The sequence below is a fragment of the Pollachius pollachius genome (assembly GCF_949987615.1).
Source record: "Pollachius pollachius genome assembly, chromosome: 3".
Taxonomy (NCBI): Eukaryota; Metazoa; Chordata; class Actinopteri; order Gadiformes; family Gadidae; genus Pollachius; species Pollachius pollachius.
In genome coordinates this window covers 3,273,189-3,296,616 of record NC_136936.1, presented here as the reverse complement: position 1 = coordinate 3,296,616, position 23,428 = coordinate 3,273,189, and the positions used below count along the sequence as shown (strand labels likewise).

At 50.9% G+C, this 23,428-nt stretch overlaps 1 protein-coding gene across 1 annotated transcript in view; it reads right to left on the bottom strand.

Moving 5' to 3' along the window:
- Window positions 1-23,428, bottom strand: part of dph1 (diphthamide biosynthesis 1) — a gene marked incomplete at its 3' end in the record, with an annotated part of 43,808 nt that overhangs the window by 151 nt on the left and 20,229 nt on the right. The window contains 8 exon segments of the mRNA XM_079731904.1: window positions 2,490-2,646; window positions 3,399-3,467; window positions 9,067-9,125; window positions 9,128-9,190; window positions 9,707-9,861; window positions 16,457-16,508; window positions 16,510-16,553; window positions 16,556-16,578. Of these exon segments, the coding sequence (XP_079588030.1) occupies window positions 2,490-2,646; window positions 3,399-3,467; window positions 9,067-9,125; window positions 9,128-9,190; window positions 9,707-9,861; window positions 16,457-16,508; window positions 16,510-16,553; window positions 16,556-16,578 (622 nt within the window).

Below are 23,428 nucleotides of genomic sequence, written 5' to 3'. Positions count from 1 at the left end.
GAGACAGACACAGAGAGAGAGAGAGAGAGAGAGAGAGAGAGAGAGAGAGAGAGAGAGAGAGAGAGAGACAGAGAGAGAGAGAGAGAGCGAGGGAGGGAGGGAGAGAGACACAAAGAGAGACAGAGAGAGAGACAGACAGAGAGAGGGAGAGAGACACAGAAAGAGAGACAGAAAGAGAGAGAGAGAGAGAGACAGAGAGAGAGAGAGAGAGACAGAGACAGAGAGAGAGAGAGAGAGACACATAGAGAGAGATACAGAGAGAGACACACAGAGAGAGAGACAGAGAGAGAGAGACAGAGACAGAGAGAGAGAGAGAGAGGGAGGGAGGGAGGGAGGGAGGGGGAGAGACACAGAAAGAGAGACAGAGAGAGAGACAGACAGAGAGAGGGAGACACAGAAAGAGAGACAGAAAGAGAGTGAGAGAGACAGAGAGAGAGAGAGGGAGAGAGACAGAAAGAAAGAGAGAGAGGGAGAGAGAGAGACAGAGACAGAAAGAGAGAGGGAGAGAGAGAGAGAGAAAGGGAGAGAGACAGAGACACACACACAGACAGGCAGAGAGAGTGAGAGACCGATTTTTTAAATCCCTATTATATAGTATTTTAGCCGATTGTAATCTTTTTATTTTTTATTTTGTGCTATTATTACTTTGTTAATCGTTAGGATGCATCTAATTTTACTCGTGTGCTTTGGCATTGTAAAGTGTGTTTACAGCGCCAAAACAGCCTTTTGAATCGAGGGAGAGAGAGAGAACACCCTGTTCATCCATACTGAACATATGAGTCCATCTGTGGGAGCAGCCATCACCTTGGAACACTTTCAAGTACTCCGAGAGCAAGACTAAGGCCGACAGTCAGCGTGATGCACGGACACCTTCACCCACATTCAGCGGGAAACCGCCTGAACTCTGATCTGTAGAGTACGGCCCCCTATATTGAGAGTGTGTATGTGTGTTGTCTGTGTGTCTTTGTTTGTGTGTGTCTGTGTGTGTGTTGTCTGTGTGTGTGTGTGTAAGTGTGTTGTCTCTGTGTGTGTGTGTCTCTTTGTCTGTGTGTGTCGTCTCTGTGTGTGCGTGTGTGTCTGTGTGTGTCTCTTTGTCTGTGTGTGTTGTCTCAGTGTGTGTGCGTGTCTCTCTGTGTTCGTCGAATCCAATCCACACTCACACCCTCCCCACAGCTGTGGACACAAACAACGGTTCGCCAGAGCCCAGCGAGATCCACAAACCAGAGCTCCTCCTCCTCCCACGCTGCCCCCTTTGATGCCAGTGTCCTGCCCCCCCCCCCCCCCAGCCAGCGGTAAAAGTGGCCGCTGACACGGGGGGGTCGCGGACGTGACGCATAAAACACAACGCACTCTCTCTCGTACCGGAGCGTCGGAACACCCTGCCGGCACCGGGAGGGGAAGGTTTCCCAGAGGGTACTTTGGGGAGATAAAAGCCCACTTTACTAAGAGGTACGGGGAGGGGAGCGCCGGGCGCTTTGTGCTCCCTTATGGGAGATAAGGTCCTCAGACAGCGGGGGTTATCTCGCTCCACTTCCTTAATCGGGACACACCGCCACCAGGGGAGTGCTGGCGGGGACATGGTACTCTGCTGGAACCTCGGCTCTCCTCCCTCCCCCCAGCCGACGGTGAAAGGAGACAGCTCCCGGGCTCTGCAGGTTGACATTTTAGATTCTAAATGTAAACTCCCTCAAGTGTTTGTGTGTTTACAAAAGAAACCCCGGCACCACCGCCGCCGCTGCCCGCGCGGGACAGAATCGACTCTGCACTCTGACAACCGAAGAGAAAAGGGAAATAAACACGGCCTGGCGTTGAGAACCACCTCGGCCCTACGGAGGGGGTTCTCTCTCGCACCCCGGCCCCACCCTACGCCTGGTCCTGCATGCATACAAATTAAAGAAGGGAGTGGGAGCAGGGAGGGGGGAAAGAGAGAGTCGAGCATAGCTCATGAAGTCAGATCAAACGGAGGCAGGAGAACAAAGGCAAGGATAGGAGAGCGGGGCTTGTGTGGAGCGGGAGGGCGGGGGTTATTGACTGGATGGAGGGATTTGTAGCCGATGAACTGGAAGCCGGGGGCTGACGCACGCACGCTTACACGCACAGCCCCTGAACGCCTGTCGCATGCGGGCGAACAAGAGCGTCGGGTTGTGAACGCTCATGCACGCGCACTAGCTCACACGCACGCATGCACGGACACATGCGCGGACACACACACGCGGACACACAAATGCGGACACACACGCACACGCATACACATAACCCCCTTTAGAGCGAGGTCTAAGGCTCGCTGGATTAGCGCTGGGACATCTGACGGGCTGAAACCCCTTAAACTTATGAAATAATAAGCTGTCAGTGTGGAGACCGCATGTCCTATGTGTGCACGAGTCACTTAAACCCACCCCGAGAGACATTCACTTACAAAGGAGTTACATAAGAGGCCGCCGGACATGTGGACGCCTGGACAAGCCCATTGGCAGGAATCAGGCGCTTACCTCCAGCACTTTGGGGCTTCCCTGCCTGCCCAGTGTCCCCAGGATGAGGCCCCATCTCTGGGCCGAACGAGCCTGTTCGATGGACTTGAGCCGGATGGCTTTCATTGCGTCATGGTCGTAGTACTCTCTGGAGAACACCTTACTGTAAGGGTCATATCTGCACACACACAGAAGCACACGCACACACACACACACACAGTTTAGTACATACCACACCATACCTGCAAAGGCTAAATGCCCCACCCAAACATGCTGAGTACCTACCGCACACACACACTTTATGCAAGGATCAAAACAACTTTATTATGCAGATTGAGCCCCATTAACACCCACCGGTTAATAACAGGTATGCACCTTGAGGACAGGAAGTCAAGAAAAGATGAGAAAATCCAATCAGGGGAAGCCATGGAGCATGACGGCAGGAACTGTCTTGCGGATGAAACGGCGGCTATCCTGAGCATCTCATCTATCGCCGGCGCACAACGCACTCTCTCATGATTACCATCTCGTTCGTGAGAAGAAATATCTGTGATCTGTGTAGCGGCGTGTGCGTTTTTATAACAACACCCCGACACTCTGCTTTGCATACAAACAAGACGCTACACAAAACACTTCAGGGTCTGAACAAAATGCTATTGTGACCCGGCAATCAGCAGGGCTGTAAGACGTCACTAACACACGCGTACACGCGTCATCGCAATGATAAACGGTGCGACACACTACTTTTGTAGCCTGAAATAATGAAATAGAAATGCAGCCGGGCACATTTGTGATGTGGTTTTATAATGAGGACGTAACGAGGAACACAGTTTGCCGAAAACAGAAAAAATAATTAAGAGTCAGCGTACAACGCGTCTCCATTGAATCTGCTTTTTTCGGTTTGTGTCGAGGTGAAGCCCCGAGACTCACCTGTAGGCCGGGAGGTCAGGGTTGGCGATCATAATGGACTCCAGGTGGAACCGGCCGTCTCCCAGGTATCTACAAGACAAAGCACAGACACCGTCACACACTGAACCAACACATGGGTCCACCGAGGAGGGAGAGAATCCTCCACGCTCTCGCTCTGACGTACTCCCTCTGCCCTTGGGGACCCCGACAGCTGCCAGCACCCCCCGTGGAGCTGATTCCGATTCGCCCCAGCCACCCCTAGTGCCGCCTCCATCCACACTTCCTCTCAGGACCCAGGGTGACCTAGGGGAAGGTTGTGGGCCGGGTGGGTTGGTGGGCGGGAGGTCTTTAACCAAATGACGTCATCAAGGCGCAACAACACACGCACGGTTGTTACGGCGATGGGTCACGTGGCGCGCACCTCTGAAATTCCGAAGCTTCTCGCAGAGAGGGCGCCACCTGCTTCTCCACCCCCATGTGATCCCCGAACACCGACTACATAACGCCATGGCCGTGCGTGGCCACACCCACACACAGAGACACAGACACAGACACGTCTCTTCCCAGGAGCTGGCTCGGAGGGGAGTCGTGCTATCAACTTTGCACGGGGGCCCATACTACAGTGCTCATTACTTTACAGTCTTACGAGGACCACAGGGAAATGACAGACAATTAAAACCCAGTAATTGCTCTATTCAGGGCAGCGACTGAAGCAGGTTGTGGGTGGGCTACCTAGAGGGCAGAGCAAAATCATTTTCTCCTTTTTTCCTCTGTGTGTGTGTGTGTGTGTGTGTGTGGTTGTGTGATTGTCTGTCTGTGTGTTAACAAGTTGAACTGAAGGCAGAGTGAGGCCTGGGCGGCTTTACAGCAGGATGGAGAAATGTTAAATCATATTCAGTCTGTCCCTCCTTCTCCTTCCCCTGCAGTCTCTCTCTCTCCCCCCCCCCCCCCCCCCCACCCTCCCGCATTAAAGGGACGACCGGCAAGGGATTTCATAAATCTACGTTTCCACAGAGTCTCAGAGTAAGTCTCCGCGCCTCGCGCCGCCCTTTGGTTACTTCATCGAGGGCTGCTGCTGCTGTTGCTCGGATGGTTAATGCAAATGCGTCTCCTCTCCCGTTACGCAACACCTCATGGTCCTCTCGTCTTAAGCTCGGTGCTAATAATAAAACTGTTACGAAATGCAGAGCCGAGGAAGACGGCGGGCCGAGCTTTTTCTCTCTCAATGCACTCTTCCTCCCCCGTGCAGAATTATTGCCCATTATTTGCGACAGAGACGGACTAACCTTCGTGAATAAGCACAAGGACCCCCGCGACGTGCTACAGCACTGGCCTTGATTCTCTTGTGTTCACACATGAATGAAAAAAGAAAGAGAAGGACCCAAGAAAAACATGCCAGCTGCTAAGATTTGATTTTCGAAGGCAATGAGGCCAATCCCATTTTAAAATCCCATATTTAATTCTAAAAAACCCACTCAAGCCACGAGCGGCGGCTAAAGTTAAAGAGTTGAAGGGCTTAAACCACAGAAACTGTGTAAAATTAGGATAATTCATGTTTAATGTCCACTAGTGATGTCGATTTTGGCAGAGACCAGGAGGGCTTGCTTCATGGAGCATTGCTGCTCAGACCTTCTCCACACAATCACAATCTGCCACCTCACTTTCTACCTCAACCATCTTGGGGGGGGGGCACTTCAGGCAGGAGATGAGATGTTTTGGAGTGCCTTAATAAGATCCGAAAGACAAGGTTTCCCAGCATAGGTAGCGTGCATCCTGTGAGCCGAGCCATCCCACAGAGTGGAGAACGCTGACTGAATCCACCATCTATCTATCTATCTATCTATCTATCTATCTATCTATCTATCTATCTATCTATCTATCTATCTATCTATCTATCTATCTATCTATCTATCTATCTATCTGAGGATCCCGATGCAATGGGTGGCGGTGTTGCTGTCCCACAGCTTGTGTTACAACCTTCGTGAAGGCCATGTATATTCATGCATCGCAGTCAAACAGAGACATTGTTTTCCCCTCAGGAAGATACAGCAAAGTAATGTTTTAATATTTTTCCTTGGATGGCGGAGATGAGTACTTTGTTTTGCCAGCGTTTTGGTATTGATATGATCTAATAAAAACCAACAAAACCACTTTATAGACACAAATAAAGTACAGCGGAAGGGGAATGTAACAAGAGACTAAGAGAAAGGAAAAGTCAAGAAAAGTGAGACCAATTTTACGGCAAAGCAATTCCCACGTCCTCCCTGCCGTCACACTTCAAACCAAACCAACTCAAACATCAAAGACAATCCATGTGTACTAATGGGTAAAACAGACCTCGAACCTGTAAGTTTCCTTCAACTCCCTCACACATCCAACACACACACACACACACACACACACACATCACAAGACACTCACTCGCACACCTACGCACCAGACACTGATTCTCCATCACACATTTTTTAACCTCGGGGTCTGGCTGATGCAGTCTCCCCCGCTTGTCCTTGCATGGCCTTCCTCCTGCTCACTCGTATGGTAATACATCGTAACACAAGGTAACGCGTCGTAACACAAAGTAACACATCAGTGTTTCCCATACATAGACCAATGTGTGGCGCAGCGCCACAGAATGAACACCGGGCGTGACTAATTGATTCTGCTTTTTTTTTTCCTTGAGATTTTGAAATATAAATATCGTCCTGTTCATTCATCTCCGCATAGCACTCTTTCTCCCTGTCAATCTCGTACGCACACGCACACAGAGACAAGCGCGCATACGTGCCAACGGTGCGCGGGTACACTACCACTTATTGGATAAAGACGCGTATCACTGATACATTGCACACGCACTGACAGCGGATTTGCCTGTGCGTCCTCTCAACGCGCCTACAAAGGAAAACCCGAAGCAGCGGGATGTTTGCGATTAATATGAAATGCGGTTCTAGTTTATATATAGTGATAACAAATTCTCCCCAACACGGCCTCCACCTATGCTGCGTTCACACCAAAAGACACATTTGTCGCCCGTTCGCGTTGTCGAGGGACAAATCATAATCTGTCGCTGTGCAAGTTTTGTCAGGCGAATTTGTCGCGCCGCACCTTTTGACCGCCCTTCATGCCAATTCATTCTCAACCATGGCCGAGATGGCCACCGTTGCATGTCTTTACCTGTTGTGGAAGAGGGAGAGACGTCGGAGAACCCGGCGCAGTCTATCCATAATATTGTAATGACCACGGAAGAGGCAGTGAATGAAGCATTATATTATATATTAGACAGCGATTGATTAGATACCTAGTAAACCGTTGGAACACGCAAGACCGGTAACCATAGCAACGCCGGTAAACAAACCCCCGCGTAGCCCAATCCCTAATAGAGCTCCCAGCGCTACGGCCATCCGGAGGGGCACAGAGCTTTTGGCCGTGATACTATAGATCAGGGGGGCCCAAATTCTTCCCAGTGGAGGGCCAAAATGTAATCGTGGGGAGGCTCGTGGGCCAAAATTTAAATTTTTCAGTATATTTAGTCAAATATGTGTGAGGTGGCTGAACAGGACAGGAGCTCAACAGCGCCACCCTACCATCAATTTATCACAATGTTATTCTAGGGTCAGGAATGGAAGTGCACCAATGAATAATATTCAATGGGAGCGAGCGCAGATTCCGAGCGCTGTTGGCGGAAAACAATAATATATACAGTGGGTAAGGCGCGGGCCAAATAAAATTGGTCCTGCATGCATACAAATTAAAGAAGGGAGTGGGAGCAGGGAGGGGGGAAAGAGAGAGTCTAGCACATTGGGCGGGCCCCAAATTGGGCAGCCCTGCTATAGATAAAAATATATTATATACGATTATATACAAAGCTCCGGGAGTCGCAAACGGCAACAATCACTTTCTCCTCCATGCTGCGGTTCACAACGGATTGCACTGCAGGGAACGGTTGGCCGGAGCGCTGATTGGCTGTTACGTTACACATGTCCCTCAGTGGCCACGCTGTTGAACGCTGATTGGCTGTCATCACGCGAATGTCGTGGCAAAGTTGAAATATTTCAACCCCAAAAGTGTCGCGCTGCAAATCCACGTGAACGCGCTCGCCCGTGCCGGGCAAAAGTGGCGCGCTGCTAATCAAGTCTTGCGCGGGTCTTCTCTAGCGAAAAATCTGCCCGATTCGCGTCTCTACGTTGACTTTGTAGGGAACCGTGTCGCCCCTTCGCGTTTGGCGTGAACGCACAGACCCCCAGCCCGTTGCGTCGGCGATTAGAATTCGCTCTGCAACAGGGACTGGAGATCGGGAAGAGGGCCGATCCACTTTGAAATTTATTTTGTGTGCGATTGCTCGATTAACGACCCCCTCCCCGCCACGGGGGCACCACACATTGCTACCTGGTCTGTGGGAAACACTGCACATGGTACGACACGGTAACGCAGGGTTATGCACGGTTACACATGGTGACAAAGGGTAACACACGGAAACACACAGTAAGGCAGGGTATCATTCGAGTTTCGATACATTCTCTTTAAGTACCATCGTCAACATGCGGGGTCCCTATCCTGTAGGTAATGGGGGTGAGGTGTATGTTTGTGTGTGCGTTTGTCTGCATAAACCCATGTGTTCCACGTGACCAACACCAAAGCCCAGCTCTGTTGATGTGACGTTGACCTGCTTTTCCAAAAGTTCTGCAAAAAAAAAAAAAAGCTTCCGCCTCTTTTCATTACGGGCTGAAAAGCGAAATTTCAAAACATGACATGGCCTCATGAAAGGCGTCCCCCACAGCTGGGGTGGGTATCAAAACAACCCCCCGCGGAGCCAAGGCGGCCGGTCACAACAACGGGGACATCGGCGGCCCTGGGAATGCAAATTGGGAACATCGTTTCGGCCGGTAGCGCCTGGCTTTTCCTCAATGGTTCGCACACCGTGACTCCAGAGCACGGACTCCATGTATCGTCCGGATACGATTGCAGGCGGAGGTCGGGGAGCAGTGTGAGACAGCTGGCTGTGCCTGACATGACATCTTAAGCCCCCTAATTACATATTGTTCATGTGGCGGTGGCAAGCACCAAGAGTAATTACGGGGCCTATCTGGGCCAAGTGATACGATGACTCAGCCTGCGTGCGCCTCCGCGGTGCACAGAGAGAGGAGCGGGTCGCTCCTTGAACCTCGAGTCTTACTAAAAGCATACCGGCCTTTACTTTAACTTGCACCAGTGTCTACGATGAGATGGATCTTTGTGGGCGTGCGTGTGCGTGTGTGTGTGTGTGTGTGTGTGTGTGTGTGTGTGTGTGTGTGTGTGTGTGTGTGTGTGTGTGTGTGTGTATGTGTGTGTGTGTGTGTGTGTGTGTGTTGACTAACATAGACGTAGAGTAGACTAGGCTATTGATTACCTGGATTATGTAATCCAAACAGCATGATTTAACGAAAATCAACACTTCCAAGGCCCATACTTTCAGGAACAAGTTCAACATGGTTTCTCTGATGCACAATAAAATAAGGGGAAGAGGAGGAAGATGAAGAGGGGACGATAGATAAGGGGAGGGGGAGGAAGAGGAGGAGGAGGACTGGGGAAGATGATGATGATGATGATGATGATGATGATGATGATGATGAGGACGAGGAGAAGGAGGCAGGAGAGGAGGAGAAGGAAGAGAAGAAAGAGGAGGAGGAGGAAGAGGAGGAGGAAGGGTCCTTACATTATAGCGTTGACGTTGCGGTCCAGGCGGGGAGAGGTGCAGCCCAGGATCTCTCCCGGGGGGACAACGGCCGACACTGTGGAACCAGCACTTCATACTCTGGCCTCAGGGCTGTACTCACAGCCTGCAGCAAAGGAGAAAAGCATCAGCAGGGGGGAGAGGGAGGAAGGGAGAGAGAGAGGCAAAGAGAGAGAGAGGGGGCGCATTCAGGAGCATCGTACCAGCGTGAATGTTGAGTGGCTGCTGCGTCTAATAACCTCCTGCTACTACTAATGTTGAGAGCCTGCAAGATAAGCAGGGCGTGAAATAAGAGCTCCCGTGAGTTCAGTCCCATCTCTCTTTACCAAGTCTGGAATAGCTCCAGCTGTGTTTTAAGGAAGCCCACACCTGGGCCTGACTTTAAAACGTGTGAAGTGGCTGATGGTAGCTGCATGACTTAAACAAGAAAGGTTGTTTTATCAGGGAACCACAAGCAAACATGAAGGGGGGGGAAGTGGGAGGGAGGGAGAGAGGGAGTGTTAGCATCTGTGTGAAACACACAGCAACACAAACACCTCTCGCTGTATCTCTCTCACACACATTGTTCTCTATCGCACACATTACTCTCTCTCAAACACACACACAGCGCCCCACTCCTCACCTGGAGCGCTGCCACAAACTGGATGGTGCTGACCAGCGCCAGGTAGTGTCCGGCGGGGAAGTTGAACTTGACCGTGTCCAGGAAGTGAGCATTGTCCATCTGGATGTCCACGAACACGTACAGCATCTTAATGCCAGCGGTGGAATCTATGGGGACTGCAGGGGGGGGAAGAGAGAGAGAGAGAGAGAGAGAGAGAGAGAGAGAGAGAGAGAGAGATACAGAGAGATACAGAGAGATAGAAACAAAGAGAGAGAGAGAGATGGTGAATGAATTATTCACTCTGTTATGCCAGGTGAGCCAGCAGTGCAGTGCACGTACATGCACTATTCATGGCGCTGACAGCCAAAGCCGCATTCGCGCTGCTGCGTGGGCCCGACACGCAGCCTGCGTGTGAACATCCACACGTGCACGGCAGCGGCAGAGACACAAACCTGCGACGCGGTGATACCATCCTAGGCGGGGACGACGCCAGCCCCTGATCCCACCGAGGTGTGGTGTGGGTGGGGGGGGCAGGAGTGATGAAGGGTGCTCAGATATTTTTTTACAGCAAGGAGAGGGACACATGTGATTACTATAAATGCCATTAATTTCACAGGCCATTTGGTCCGCGGTGGGGCCCAGAGAGCCTTGGCTGGGAGAGCCGGGGTAGGGAGAGGAGACGGAGAGGAGGAGGAAAGGGGGGGAGCAGGACGGGCCGGGTTCCAGGAGGACACAGGAACAGCGCCCGGGGAGGGGGTGATGGGGACGCATTATCTTTGACGTTGACCCTCAGAATTATGAGAACCCACACACACACACACACACACACACACTAACACGTATTCAATTCTCCGACCACGAGCAAAGGAACTTTTTGAGTTGTAGTTTTAATTAAGAAACCGGTGGCCCCCTTATGATGTCAACGCTGTTCAGCGAACAAAGCTGAACTGATTGCCCAGATAAGTGTGAAAAAGATGGAAGCGATAGATGAAAAGGAAAGTAATGTCACCCAGAGGTTGGCGATACGGGTGGAGGAAGGGATGGAGGTTCTGGCGAGGGGTGTAATGGGATAGATAGAAGCACAGGATGATATCCATATCAACAGATAGATGGAGAGGAAGAGGAAACTGAAATGGGTGGGGGGGCGCACGGCGAGGAATGCCAAAGAAAGCAGGCCAGGGCGCACGCTGGGTTTGATTCAGGGGATCTGGATATATTCAAAGAGACGGGGGGGGGGGGGGGGGGCAGGTGAAGAGACGGGGGGTGGAGGGAGGGGGGGTCATGATGTGGGATGCGTCGGTGGTCCACCAACTAACAGAGCGAGTCAAGGGGGAGGGCAGAGTGGGGCGCAGGGTTCGAGGTGGGGGGGGGTCTGCGACCGCCAGGGACGACGGGGACCAAAGCTCGCGCACGCCGCGGTTCGATAGGACTTGAAAGGCAGGCAAAACGGGGGCCGCGCCGGGCCTAAAAGTCCCAACGGAGAAGAGCCGCCGACGGAGGGCTGTTTACCGTCCGCAGCGGCGTAAAGGGCAGAGCAAAGTGGCATCGATCGGCTCTGTGATCACATTTACCAGGCGGGCCCGCCAGCACTTAGTCAATGCAATTAGGGCGCCGGTCAATGAGGCGGACGGGCGGCCGCCGGCCGCTACGGGGAATGAGCTCTTATTTACGCATTTCCTTCACGCCAGTTGACTCGGCGCGCTTGCCGCTCGCCGCCGACACGGACACAGACGGACGACCGTGACGCGAGACTGAAGGAGGAAAATCTGCACACGGCGCATCGACTCGTTAGCTACAGAGTAGCGTAAACACAGGCGAGCGTTGGTCGATCTCATTGTGGTCGATTGGGTTTGTTTTTCGTTTTTCATAAAGGAGTAGCATCCCCTTGCGTTGCACACATTCGATCGACGGCATCGAGATGAAATGATGGGACTCTTTAACAGTTCAGTTTCAAACGATTGGCCAGGCCCTGAGAACTTAGAGGCTGTCTTCCTTAATGTCTGGTGGGCTGTGCTCGGCTATCAAGGGCATTTGAAAGGAGGCCTTGAGAGAGGGTGACATCTATTGTAAACCAGAAATTTAGCATCGGGACATGGTTCAAAAGAGAATCACGGAGAGGAATTCATCCATTAGGCCTAAAATCCTACCCCAAGATATGTAGCCGGAACCCAGCTTTCAGAAACTAATCAAACTTTCAGTTGGTGCAATTTTTCACTGTGCTCGTGAAACAAGCGTGCATCAATCCAACCACCAACCCCCCCCCCCCCCCCCACAGCTGTAATCAACAGCGTTCGTGGATCTCCGTGATTCGGTCTTGTGCGACATGCCGGGTAGCTTCCCTGAGTGCTGATCAGTCTCTTCAAGCTCAGCCCCTCACGCTGGGCATCCATCATCGGGCGCCCTCATGGCCCAGCGAGGCCCCAGTCATCTGTATTCCGGAGTTAAGATGTCCACCGCTGTCGGTGTTGACGAGCTGTGACTGATGGCTCTCGGGCGTGGTGACGTCGTTACTTCCTGAAGGACGGTGATCGGGAAACTACGGATCAGGGGCAGCAATCAAGTCGGCTTCTGATCAGCGGCAAACAAAATGGTTGTCCTTTGGTTTGTTTGTGTTGTGGTGTTGTTGTTGTGTTCACTGAGTGTTTGCGGATTCCGATTGTTATGAGGGGTTTATTGGTTATTAGTCTGAAATGTTTTACGTGATAGCTAAGCCCCGGACTGGTCGAATGTTTTATGGATTCCTGGTGAGAAGGTCTCCAAAAAGTTAGGGATCAGTTTGCACACAGAGTGCAAAGTAGTATACTTTGGGGTCAAAGACATACATTCAACTCCGCCTCACTGATGGCATATAGGCAGATTTCACATGCTGGAAATGTTTTCCGCTTTGAGACATGACTCATGACTCAGGAAACAACTTTCTGTCTCAGGAAACAACTTTTTGTACATGGAAATCATCAGAAAAAAACTCAGAATAAGCACTGCTCTAAATGACACCATATTTGGTCCGCAAACAAGCAAAACAACTTCTTTCAGAGGACGTGCATTGTTGCCCAAAGGCTAACATAGGAGCCCCTTTGCGGATTAGAGTTGCGGCATTCTCAAGAAAGGATGTCTCTGTGTCTTAGACCCAATCGCAAAATAGAGTCCAAGATGAGGACTCTCCGAGACTGTTTAAAGTTTTTCTTTAGAAACCGTTCAATGTTTTGTGTTGATAGCTTAGTAAACGACATCACAGTGTCAACAAGTGCTAAGCTGCGCGCAGGGCCCAATCTTCGCCTACAGGGGCTGCTACACCACACATAAACAACATGTACTCTCCAACATGACTCGGGCTCGCTCCAAACCCCCTGGGAAGACTTATTGCCCCCAAGAGAGACGCCTCTGTGAACGGCTCCGGGAGAGGGCGGTCTGTGGTGTGTTTGTGCTGTAAATACTTTGTGAGATGCTTGCAGTTTTAATATATGTTCTTGCTTTGGCTTTTTCACCTTTTTTTCTACAATTTCCTGAATAACTGCTTCATCCTCGGCTGGGCTGTGCGCAATGAGGCAGGATGCCCTTAAAATAACAACACAGCTGACTGGAAGAACTCAGGGCTACCACAACAAAACACTGCTTCAGTAAACGCTTGTCTACTAAGCCGAATTCTCGTTTTTGGAATTAGCTGTTTTAACATAGTTTATTCCATATATACACACGTATGGAAATAGCTCAATGTTTGCATTATCTGGAAGGGGTTTGAAAAAGAATGCTAACCGGTACGTACAGGAGAACCCTGAAACCATCACTAATTCACCAGGGTAGGACCCCAAAAGTCGCAAAAGCCCAAATCCTGCCCTAACCCTTTGAGCAATACATCATGTTGTACAACTGCATTGTGTAAATGTCATTTGACGATTTGATTGATTGATGATACTCAAGAATTCAGTTGATTAACCTTGATTAAGTCGACTATATAAATGTTGAAATATGGGCATCTATAGAGAGAATGAAACATTGCACAATTGTTCCTAAAAAAATGCATCTCTCATAAGCTTAAGGCGGGGTCATTGATTCACCAGAGATTCCTCTGCGCAGCACAAACTGTACTCCTCAAGGATCGTGAGGTTCAGAGAGCCCAACACGTTTATTCCCAATTAGCTGAAAGCGCTGACGGACAGGGTAAAACTCCTCTTGTCCGGGAAAGAAACAAAAACACCACGGCATCGCTTGTTAATGTTTACGTCCCACTGTTTCACAGACGGACCGGAGACACATAAAACTCACAGCGCATCCAAACCGCAGCGTTGACGAGAGCTGATAAATCATTCACATCACGTAGGCTTGTTCGATAGATAGACAGACAAAGGAAGTAAACAAAACCCTGTGCGTGAAGCAGCCCGCCTCGCACCTAAATGTGCTTTGCTATCCCTTAATACAGATAAAGGGGACAGGGGATACTAGTCCTGCAGCAAATATGCCAGAGAAACAGACCATCATAACTTATCTGGCCGTGGTTCACACAGCCCTCAGTATTCATTGTACACACGTCGGTCCCCAACTCGGCTGGCCCTGAAGCTTGTAGAACGGATGATGGAAGTAGTTTCCTCTCCGCACGCACACACACACGCACCCAAACACACACACACACACACTTTTCCTTTCTGTGTGTAGGAATCCCTGAAGGAGTAACCATGAGACCAGAGTGGTAAACAACGAAGTGAGATGGACCAACACTCCCTCTTCACGATAGTGGCGCTAAAGCACCAGCCCCCACAAAAACAAGAAATGTAAGGTCCACATTGTATTTGAAGCGACAGAGAGAGAGAGAGAGAGAGAGAGAGAGAGAGAGAGAGAGAGGGTTAGAGAGAGAGAGAGAGAGAGAGAGAGAGGAGAGAGAGAGAGAGAGAGAGAGAGAGAGAGAGAGAGAGAGAGAGAGAGAGAGAGAGAAATTGTTAACTTAACATCGTCAACAAACCACCTTTAATTCAGACAGAACAATGTGTTTGCCATTATGGGATGAAATGTCAAAACAGCGGCAGTAGGTCAGCAGGTACAGCGAGGTTGACTTGTAACCAGAAGGTTGCTAGTCCAATCCCCAGCTCCAACTAACCAGTGTCGATGTGACCCTGAGCAAGGCACCTCACCCTAACCACTCCCGTTGTCGCCTTGCATGGTCGAATCCACCTCGGGGTGTGTGAATGTGTGTGTGAGTGTTTGTAAAAGGCTTCAGACAAAAGCGTCTGCTAAGTATAAATATGAAATTAATATAAATAAAATGTCACTGAGAGGAACGCACGGCAACGGTGAAGACAAAAGGCACTTAAATATCCTGTTTGAGTCGGTCTGGTTCCCCTGTGTGCCAGTTGAAAAACACAACACCAACTCACCCACAGAACAAACAAACAAACATCGTCCACTGCAGCTTGTCTATCCCCACACAAGACACAAAAGGCACGCACACGCACACAAGCACACACACACACACACACACACACACACACAATACACACACAATACAGCACGGAGAAGGAGATAGAGAGCAGTCGAATAGGATTAATATTCTGTTGGTCATTTCTGGTATTTGGGCGGTTTGGAGTTGTTTTTGTGGAGATATATCAGAACTATTGATTTAGCATTTTCCTCCAGTGCTGAGCGGGCGCTAGGGGTGGGGGGGGGGGGGGGGGGGGGGCGAAGGTGAACTGTCCTTAAGACCGGCTCATGGGTTTTCAAAGGACAGCGCTAATGCATGTTCCACATTGATCGTCTGCTGCCGAGTGTGTTGCCCCGGCTCCAAAGGTCTGAGAGGCCCTTCATAGGAGAGAGAGAGATAGAGGGAGAGAGAGGGGGGGGGGGGGGGGGGTGGGGGGGGGGGAAGAGATTGAGAGAGTCAGAGACAGAGAAACAGAGAGAGAGCGAGAGAGAGGACAGAGGGAGAGGGAGAGAGAGGGGGAGAGAGTCAGAGACAGAGACACAGAGAGAGAGCGAGAGAGAGAGAGAGAAAGATAGAGAGGGGGAGAGAGAGAGAGAGTGACGGAGACAGAGAGAGAAAGAGAGAGGGGGGAGGGAGACAAGAGAGAGAGAGACAGAGAAAAAGAGCGAGACATCGAGAGAGACAGCGAGAGCGAGGCACTCACTACTTGCCTCTCTGCAGCCCGTCGGTACCACCTGTCGGTTTGTCTTTCCCTCACAAAAGCAGCGGCGCTCTCGGCGGGACGGAGGCCGTGGGCTCCGGCCGTCCAACGTTTACTCAGCGAGAGACAGTTGCTACCCAGGTGTACGCAATTCAGCTGTGTGTGTGTGTGTGTGTGTGTGTGTGTGTGTGTGTGTGTGTGTGTGTGTGTGTGTGTGTGTGTGTGCGTGTGTGCAAAAACAAAACAAAAAAACTAAGCTCTGGGAAAGAAAGAAAAAAGCTGGGCAAAAACAGTGAACTCTACAGACAACAGTTGCGAGAGATGGAGCGCGAGAAAGAGCGAGAGACGGAGAAAGAACGAGAGAGACGCTCAAACAGAGAGAGAGGGAGAGAGGGAGAGCAGGAGAGCGAGCGAGCGAGAGAGAGAGAGAGAGACGCGCAAACACAGAGAGAGAGAGAGAGCGAGAGCCGAGAGCAAGAGACAGACGGAGAGAAAGTGGGCGAGGAACAGAGACAGCTCCGGAAGAAAAATATATGAAACACGGCAAAAAATAAATAAATAAATAAAAGAGCAGAGAGTGGAAAGAATGAAATGTACAGCTTGGATGAATCAGGGGTGTCCGACGGGTGGCGGCGATGGGGGGAGTGGGGGACCCACTCACTGAGACAGCTGTGGCCGTAGTGCACCATGAAGTCGGCGCCCAGAGCCCGGGCGGGTGAAGTCGTCCACGCAGCAGGCGCCGTACGTCACGTCGCCATCACGATGGTGTCCGCCTCCGTGAACCTGGGTGGCAGACGGATACACACACAGGGTCAAGGATAAGGCCGGTCGCATCGTTCACACACACACACACACACACACACACACACACCACACACACACACACACAAGGTTTTAAACAAGCCAAGTCGCATTTCCCGGACACACACATAGAAAACTGGTCCCATCGTACACACACACACACAGGGTTACGAATAAGGGCAGTCTCATCGTTCACACAGAAACACGAATAAGTTTGGTCACATTGTTCACACACACACACACACACACACACACACACACACACACACACACACACACACACACACACACACGAATAAGCCAGGTCCCATCGTTCTCTCTCACAAACGCACACCTCTGACTTTTTTAGTTTCATTGACGTAATCAATACCTGGAGCAAGTGTTGGGAGGGGGGTGGGGAGCTATTATGATTGAGTTGCCTGCGATCAATCTTATTGTCAATCGATAGGCCCCGCACCCCGCATTGAGTTCAGAGCACACTAGTACATCATCCGCAGGACCTCTGTCACGACGGTGGACACAGACTATTGCCTCCCCATCACTCTCTGTGACCGACGCCCCGCGGCCCCAGTATAACCCATCCATCGCGCATTCCCAGTCCGTCCCTCCCAGAACAGGGTGAGGGCTACATTCAATCCCGGGCCGGGAGAGGGGAGACAGACGCAGGCCTGCAGGTGGTGGAGGAGGAGGAGGAGGAGGAGGAGGAGGAGGAGGAGGAGAGCTTCAGCAGGGAAGCAGAAGCAGATTAGTAAGTAGGTGTCCTGGAGAGCCCTACAAGGGATTAGAAAACAAACAACACCAAAACATCTGGAGTGGCAGCAGAGGCTGTGCTGTTGAATGATGAGCTGACTCCTTCGCATTGCATTCTAATGAATGCTGCAGACCAAGAACCGATGCTCGATAAGTATATATTAATAATGAGCGAGAGAGGGGGCGAGAGAGAGAGAGGGGCGAGAGAGCGGGTAAGAGAGAAAGAGGGAGAAATAAAGAGAACGAATCTTGAGAGACAGAGGTAATGAAGGACAGAGTGATATAGAGATGGAGGGGGTCTATAGGTATTGATGCATTGGACATGTGTTTGACAGATGGGTGGATGGATGGAGGGAGAGAGATGTAGGTTTCACAACAGGGCTGCTTTAAGGAGCATCACTAAGGGCTGCAAAGGGGAAAGCTGTGAGCCAATACCTGTCGAAGACGAATTGACCAACTCTCTCTGCTCAACACAAGTGCACTCACTCAATAACTCCATAATAAAACACAGAATAAACCCATGGAGGTGTAAAGAGGATGAACGAATGATGGCTGAGAGGATAATAGCGAGCGGCCGCAAATTAATACAGGCCTGACACACGGTGTGGAGGCAGAGAGAGAGAGGGAGGGAGGGACGGGGCAGGCCGGATAAAAGTGCTGCCTGTTTCTGGGTAGCAGTGGCAGCATTCTGGCAAAGAGCGAGAGTGAGCGAGAGAGATGGGAGGGGGTCTGAAGGACAAGAGAAAACAGGGCGAACGGAGAAGGCAGCCCGGAGAGGCACACATCTGCATCACAAAAGAGGCCGTCACACAACCCGTCTCCTGCCGTTAGAACCCACCAAGGCCCCTGCATTTGTCACTTGTCTACTAGGGCCGCTGCCTGCGTGCTACACCTACAGTGTGTCCACCCTGGACAAAAACGCTGGGACGCGGCGGCTGCTGTCTAATCTCTGCTTCGTTTGCCCACTTTCCAATCAACCCCTCCCACTTACAACTCTCTCTCCCTCTCACTCCCCTTTCTCTCCCTATCCCTCTCTTTTCCTCCCTTCGCCTCAACCGTCCACCTCTATTCCTCCCTTTTCCCTCTCCCTTCTCATTTCTCTACCTTCCTCTCTATCACCCCGTCTCTGCCCTCGACCTCTCTGTACCCCTCACTCTACCTCGCCCCCTCCCTCTCTTCCCATCTCTCTACCCTCCTCTCTATCCCTTTTTCTGCCCTCCCTCTCTCTCTCTCTCTCTTCCTATCCCTATACCTTCCTGTCCTCTCTATCTCCCCTTCTTTCCCATCTCCCTCCCTCTCATGGCAGCAATACCTTCCTGTCTTCCTTCCTCTCTCTCCCTTTCTCTCCCCCCTCTCTCTTCCCATCACTATACCTTCCCCTCCTCTTCGTCCTCTCTCCCTTCCTCCCCCATCTCCCTCCCTCTTCTTCCTCCTCCTCCCTCTCTTATGGCAGCACTACCTTCCTGTAATCCTGCCCTCTCTCCCTTTCTCCCCCCTGCCTCCCCCTTCTCTCTTTCCATCACTATACCATCATGCCCTCTTCTTCCTCTCTCCATCCGCCCCCTGATGGCAGCCCTCTTATGAAGGGCAACACGAGGCCACCTGAGCCCGGCTACCCTGAAGACCGCGAGAGCAAATCATCTGCTGGGTAAATATTTGCAAGAGGAGATTTAATTTGGTTATCCTGTATCAAGGTCGAGCGTTCACGTGTCCACACGTGCGTGGCTTTGCCCCCGCCCATATATGTGTGTGTGTGTGTGTGTGTGTGTGTGTGTGTGTGTGTGTGTGTGTGTGTGTGTGTGTGTGTGTGTGTGTGTGTAGGGCTGTGCCATGTGCGCATGAGAACCCCACAATGCACATAATGGGTGGGTGCTTCAACATGTTATCGCCGCTGTGAGCTCAGACACAGCTCCAGTCCACAGAGGTTGGTCTCCATGTTGGAGGAGGGAGGAGGAGGAGGAGGAGGAGGAGGAGGAGCAGGAGCAGGAGGAGGAGGAGGAGGCGGCACAGCGAACGCACCAGCACCTCACAGCAGGACCATTAAATCTTCCACGGATCACGGCGCGCAATCTACCACACACACACGCGGGCAGAATATTTATTGTACCTAATCAGACGTAATTTGCCAGGAAGGGCATTATCACACACATATCATCGCCTAATGGCACATGGCTCATTCTCCAGCGAGGAGCAGCAGTGTGTGAGAGTGTGCTGATAATAAACGCTGGGAGAGATCAGATTAGGAAGATGACTGGGAAAGGGAAGACGATGCTGCTGCTTCTGCTTCGGAGTGTGGAGCCGGTGTAATTACATAGAGAAGAGGAGGGATCCCATATCCCAACGGGAGGCAGAGGGGAGAGGGAGGGAGAGAGTGGGAGAGGGAGAGGGGGGGGGGGGGGGGGGAGAGCGAGATAGAGAGAGACAGAGACACAGTGAGACAGAGGGAGACAGATGGAGAGACAGACAGATGGAGAGAGAGATAGAGGGAGAGAGAGACAGAAAGAGAGAGAGACAGAGAGACACAGTGAGACAGAGGGAGACAGATGGAGAGACAGAGAGACAGACAGATGGAGAGACAGAGAAAGAGGGAGAGAGAGACAAAAAGAGAGAGAGACAGAGAGACGTAGAGAGACAGACAGAGAGAGATGGGTAGAGAGAGTGAGAGAGACCGAAACAGATACAGAGAGAGAGAGAGAGATGGGGGAGATGGTAATTTGGTTTGAAAGAGGGGGAGCAAGATAAAGAGCGCAAGACAGCCAGAATGCGAGAGGGAGAGAAACAGCTGAGATGGGAGGGAGAGAAAGGGAGAAAGCGGGAGTGAGATGGAGCATGCCACCAACAATTGGCAGAGATCAGTGAACACGAGAGCCCTTCCGCCATAAACCCTTATCCATGCATGGAATACGACTCACGTTCACAGGCATGCGCATGAAATTGACGTGACTGACCTGCGCTTAAAAGAAACGCAGTAATAAACAACCCACCGCGAAAGACAGGTGAAAAACAACAACAACAATACGGGGGGAAACACAATAAGCGGCGTGGGGATCAGAGCGCTTAATACGATTACGACCAGACAAAGCGCGCGGGCAAGCGGGCGTGGCGGTGTTTGTGCGCTGCAGCATGTAGTCGCCGTCTCCCCGGGGGGTGGCGCGGGGACATATGAGCCACCATGGTGCCAGAATCCATTCGTTCCTTCATTAATCCCTCTTGTTCTCCCACTGAACACCGCTGCAGGTTCCCCGCCCGCCCCCTGCTCAAGCGTTTCAACACAAACGCCATTAAGATGTAATTAAGATGTTGGGGAAGGGGGGAGAGGAAAGCTCACAAACTCAACAAACCTTGCTAATTAGCTCTTTAGCACTTAGCGCCGACTGTACGATAGTGGCGTTCACTGATTCTACTGTTTGTCATAATAACCCCCTCGCTGCTGCTGCAGAGTGTAAACACAAATCAGCCAAAAAGTTGGGAACGCACACACCTTTTAGTGTTGAGGGTGCGCCAGGCTGGGTGTGTAGGCAAGAAGACATACACAACAGAAGAACGCAAATGTATGCAAGCACACACTCGCGTACGGAGGCATACACGCACACGCAAACACAATGAGTGCTTACATGCGGATGTGTGTTTGTGGACCCAGAAAAGAAAACATAGAGACAACAGAAGTACGCAAATAAATGCAACCACACACTCGCGCACAGACACACACACGCACACATACACACAATGATGGGTGTGTGTGGACCCAGGTAAGAAAACATGCAGACATGAGATGCAGATACAACAGAAGTAAGCAAATGAATGCGAGCGCACCCTTGTGTATGCACATGCACGCAGGCACACACACACACTAATTGCTTACTTGCGGATGGGTGTGTGCGGACCCAGGTAGGGAGACGTAAACAGCCTACAGAAATACACAAATAAATCCATCCCCACACAAACCCACACCCACACAAACAATGATTGCTTACAAGAGGATTAAGAGCGAGTGATTGTATCGCTCTTTATCAGCACGCAGGTTATTGATGTCAGACGGCGGGGGCTCGGCCCCCAGCATTGGCCCCCCTGCGAGGCACGTCGAACGGAGGAAGAAAGCCCACCGTCCTGTCGTCCCCCAGAGTCTCCATCATGGCGAGACTGACAGGGTTTTCATCAGATACCAGCGGGGGGGGGGGGGGGGGGGGGGGGGTAGGAGACCTGTTTGCAGTGTCTCTCAGGCTAGGGACCAATGCCGCTGACACGTGGGATGAGAAACTTCTCGGCTGTCTCACGTCCGCGCGGGCGTGCGCGATCACGCACACCGCATGCATGCACGCGTCGCACAGACAGACACTCACTCGTTCACACACGCACACAGCCTCAGGCAGGCAGACACGCACACTCATGCACACACACACACACAGCCTCATGCAGACAGACAAACACACACACGCACAATTGTGCGCGCACGCAACCACACACAAACACAATACGTGCACTCTCATGCACATGCATACACACAGACCGAAAGCCTTCCTGTCACCAACTCCTCTGCATGGCTGATAGAAATTAATAGACTAAGCTTTGACTACAGAGGCGCTTTCATTTGTTCAATTAGCCAGTGACAGGCGGATTGTCCGAGCACTCACAGAAGCTCTCACCGACAACTTAGACCGCAAATCCTGTTCTGTTTCACACGCCGGCGGGCGGGCCCGATGGATTTAATGACTTAATGTGCTGAACAAAGTAATTTCACTTAGAAGTTTACCTCGCTTTTCTTTTTCCCCTCAACGCATCTCGTAAGGACGTGACACTTAATCAAAGCATCCGCAGGGAAATTATCTTTGAGTGGCTCACTCAGCGGGGGGGGGGGTCAGAGCACGTCAAACTCTGTGCATAAAGTTTACGTACAAAATAAGTAATGTATAGGGTCTTTAATAAATAGCATGTGCATTAAACAGTTCAGCTCCGGTTGCTGCCAATACAGTTCTGGGCCCGAGCCCATTGAGCCAATTTATACAACCTAATGTCATTAAAATGCTTTTATAGTTCTCGGCTTCTATTCTACCAACATAGAAACTGCCAAATACAACTTAACAGAGGGAGCAAAAGTTTATTTTTCCTACATATACTTGGCCATGGATACAGGCTTGTGAAGATGGAGGTTGTTGGACTGTCAGCCAAGAAAACCCAGTTAACAAGAGTTCTTGGTTGGACTGGGAGAGTACTGGGAGGGTTCTGGGAGAGTACCAGTATGTGACCTTCTCTGGTGCACTGTCGGGGTGAAACAAGGAAAGCAACCGATTATGGCTCTTCTTTATGAATGTACGGACCCTTCAGCTCAACTGCTCGAGAGTTGCATTGACACATCTACACCTTTTCCACAACGCCTTTCCAGTGCTGGTTCGGAGCCAGTGCCAATCTCGAACCTGTTCTTGGCTTCTCCACATAAATAATCCTGGTTCCGGGCCAGACAAACAGGTTCCAAATCAGTACCAACTCCACGCTGGTCCAGAAACAAGAACCAGTGACGTCTGATATTGGGTCAGCGTAATTTTAATGCGTTAATTTGGGCCGTTCATTTTAACGGCCTGATGCAGTGCTAGGACAACAGGGTCGTATGCTGACGCATTGACGTGGCTCTACTCTTGCCCTTAAGTCTGGGAACAACCAAGCTGGTTCTTGGGGAGGTTGGTGTGTAGAACCAACACTGAACCAGCACAAGCACCAGCCCAGCACCAGCACACCGGGTTTGCGTTGGTGGAAAGGGGGTATCACAGTACTACAAGTGCTCACATTCTTGACCAAATGCCGTGACATCTTTACTTGTTTCATCGTCTCTGTCCTTTAAAGGGTTGATGTCATGACAGGTGTAGGGCTGCTCGATTATGGGAAAAATCATAATCATGATTATTTTGGTCGATATTAAAATCACGATTATTCAAACAATTATTTTGGAGTTTGAAAACATGTTGTATTTATTCAGCATGTCTCTCCCAAAAAGGACTTTGTAACTGAGAACTTGGAAATTTTGCCTTAAAAATTACCCAAAATGGTCAAAAGAAAATGTTCCAAACTAAAATAATACACAGATATGAAT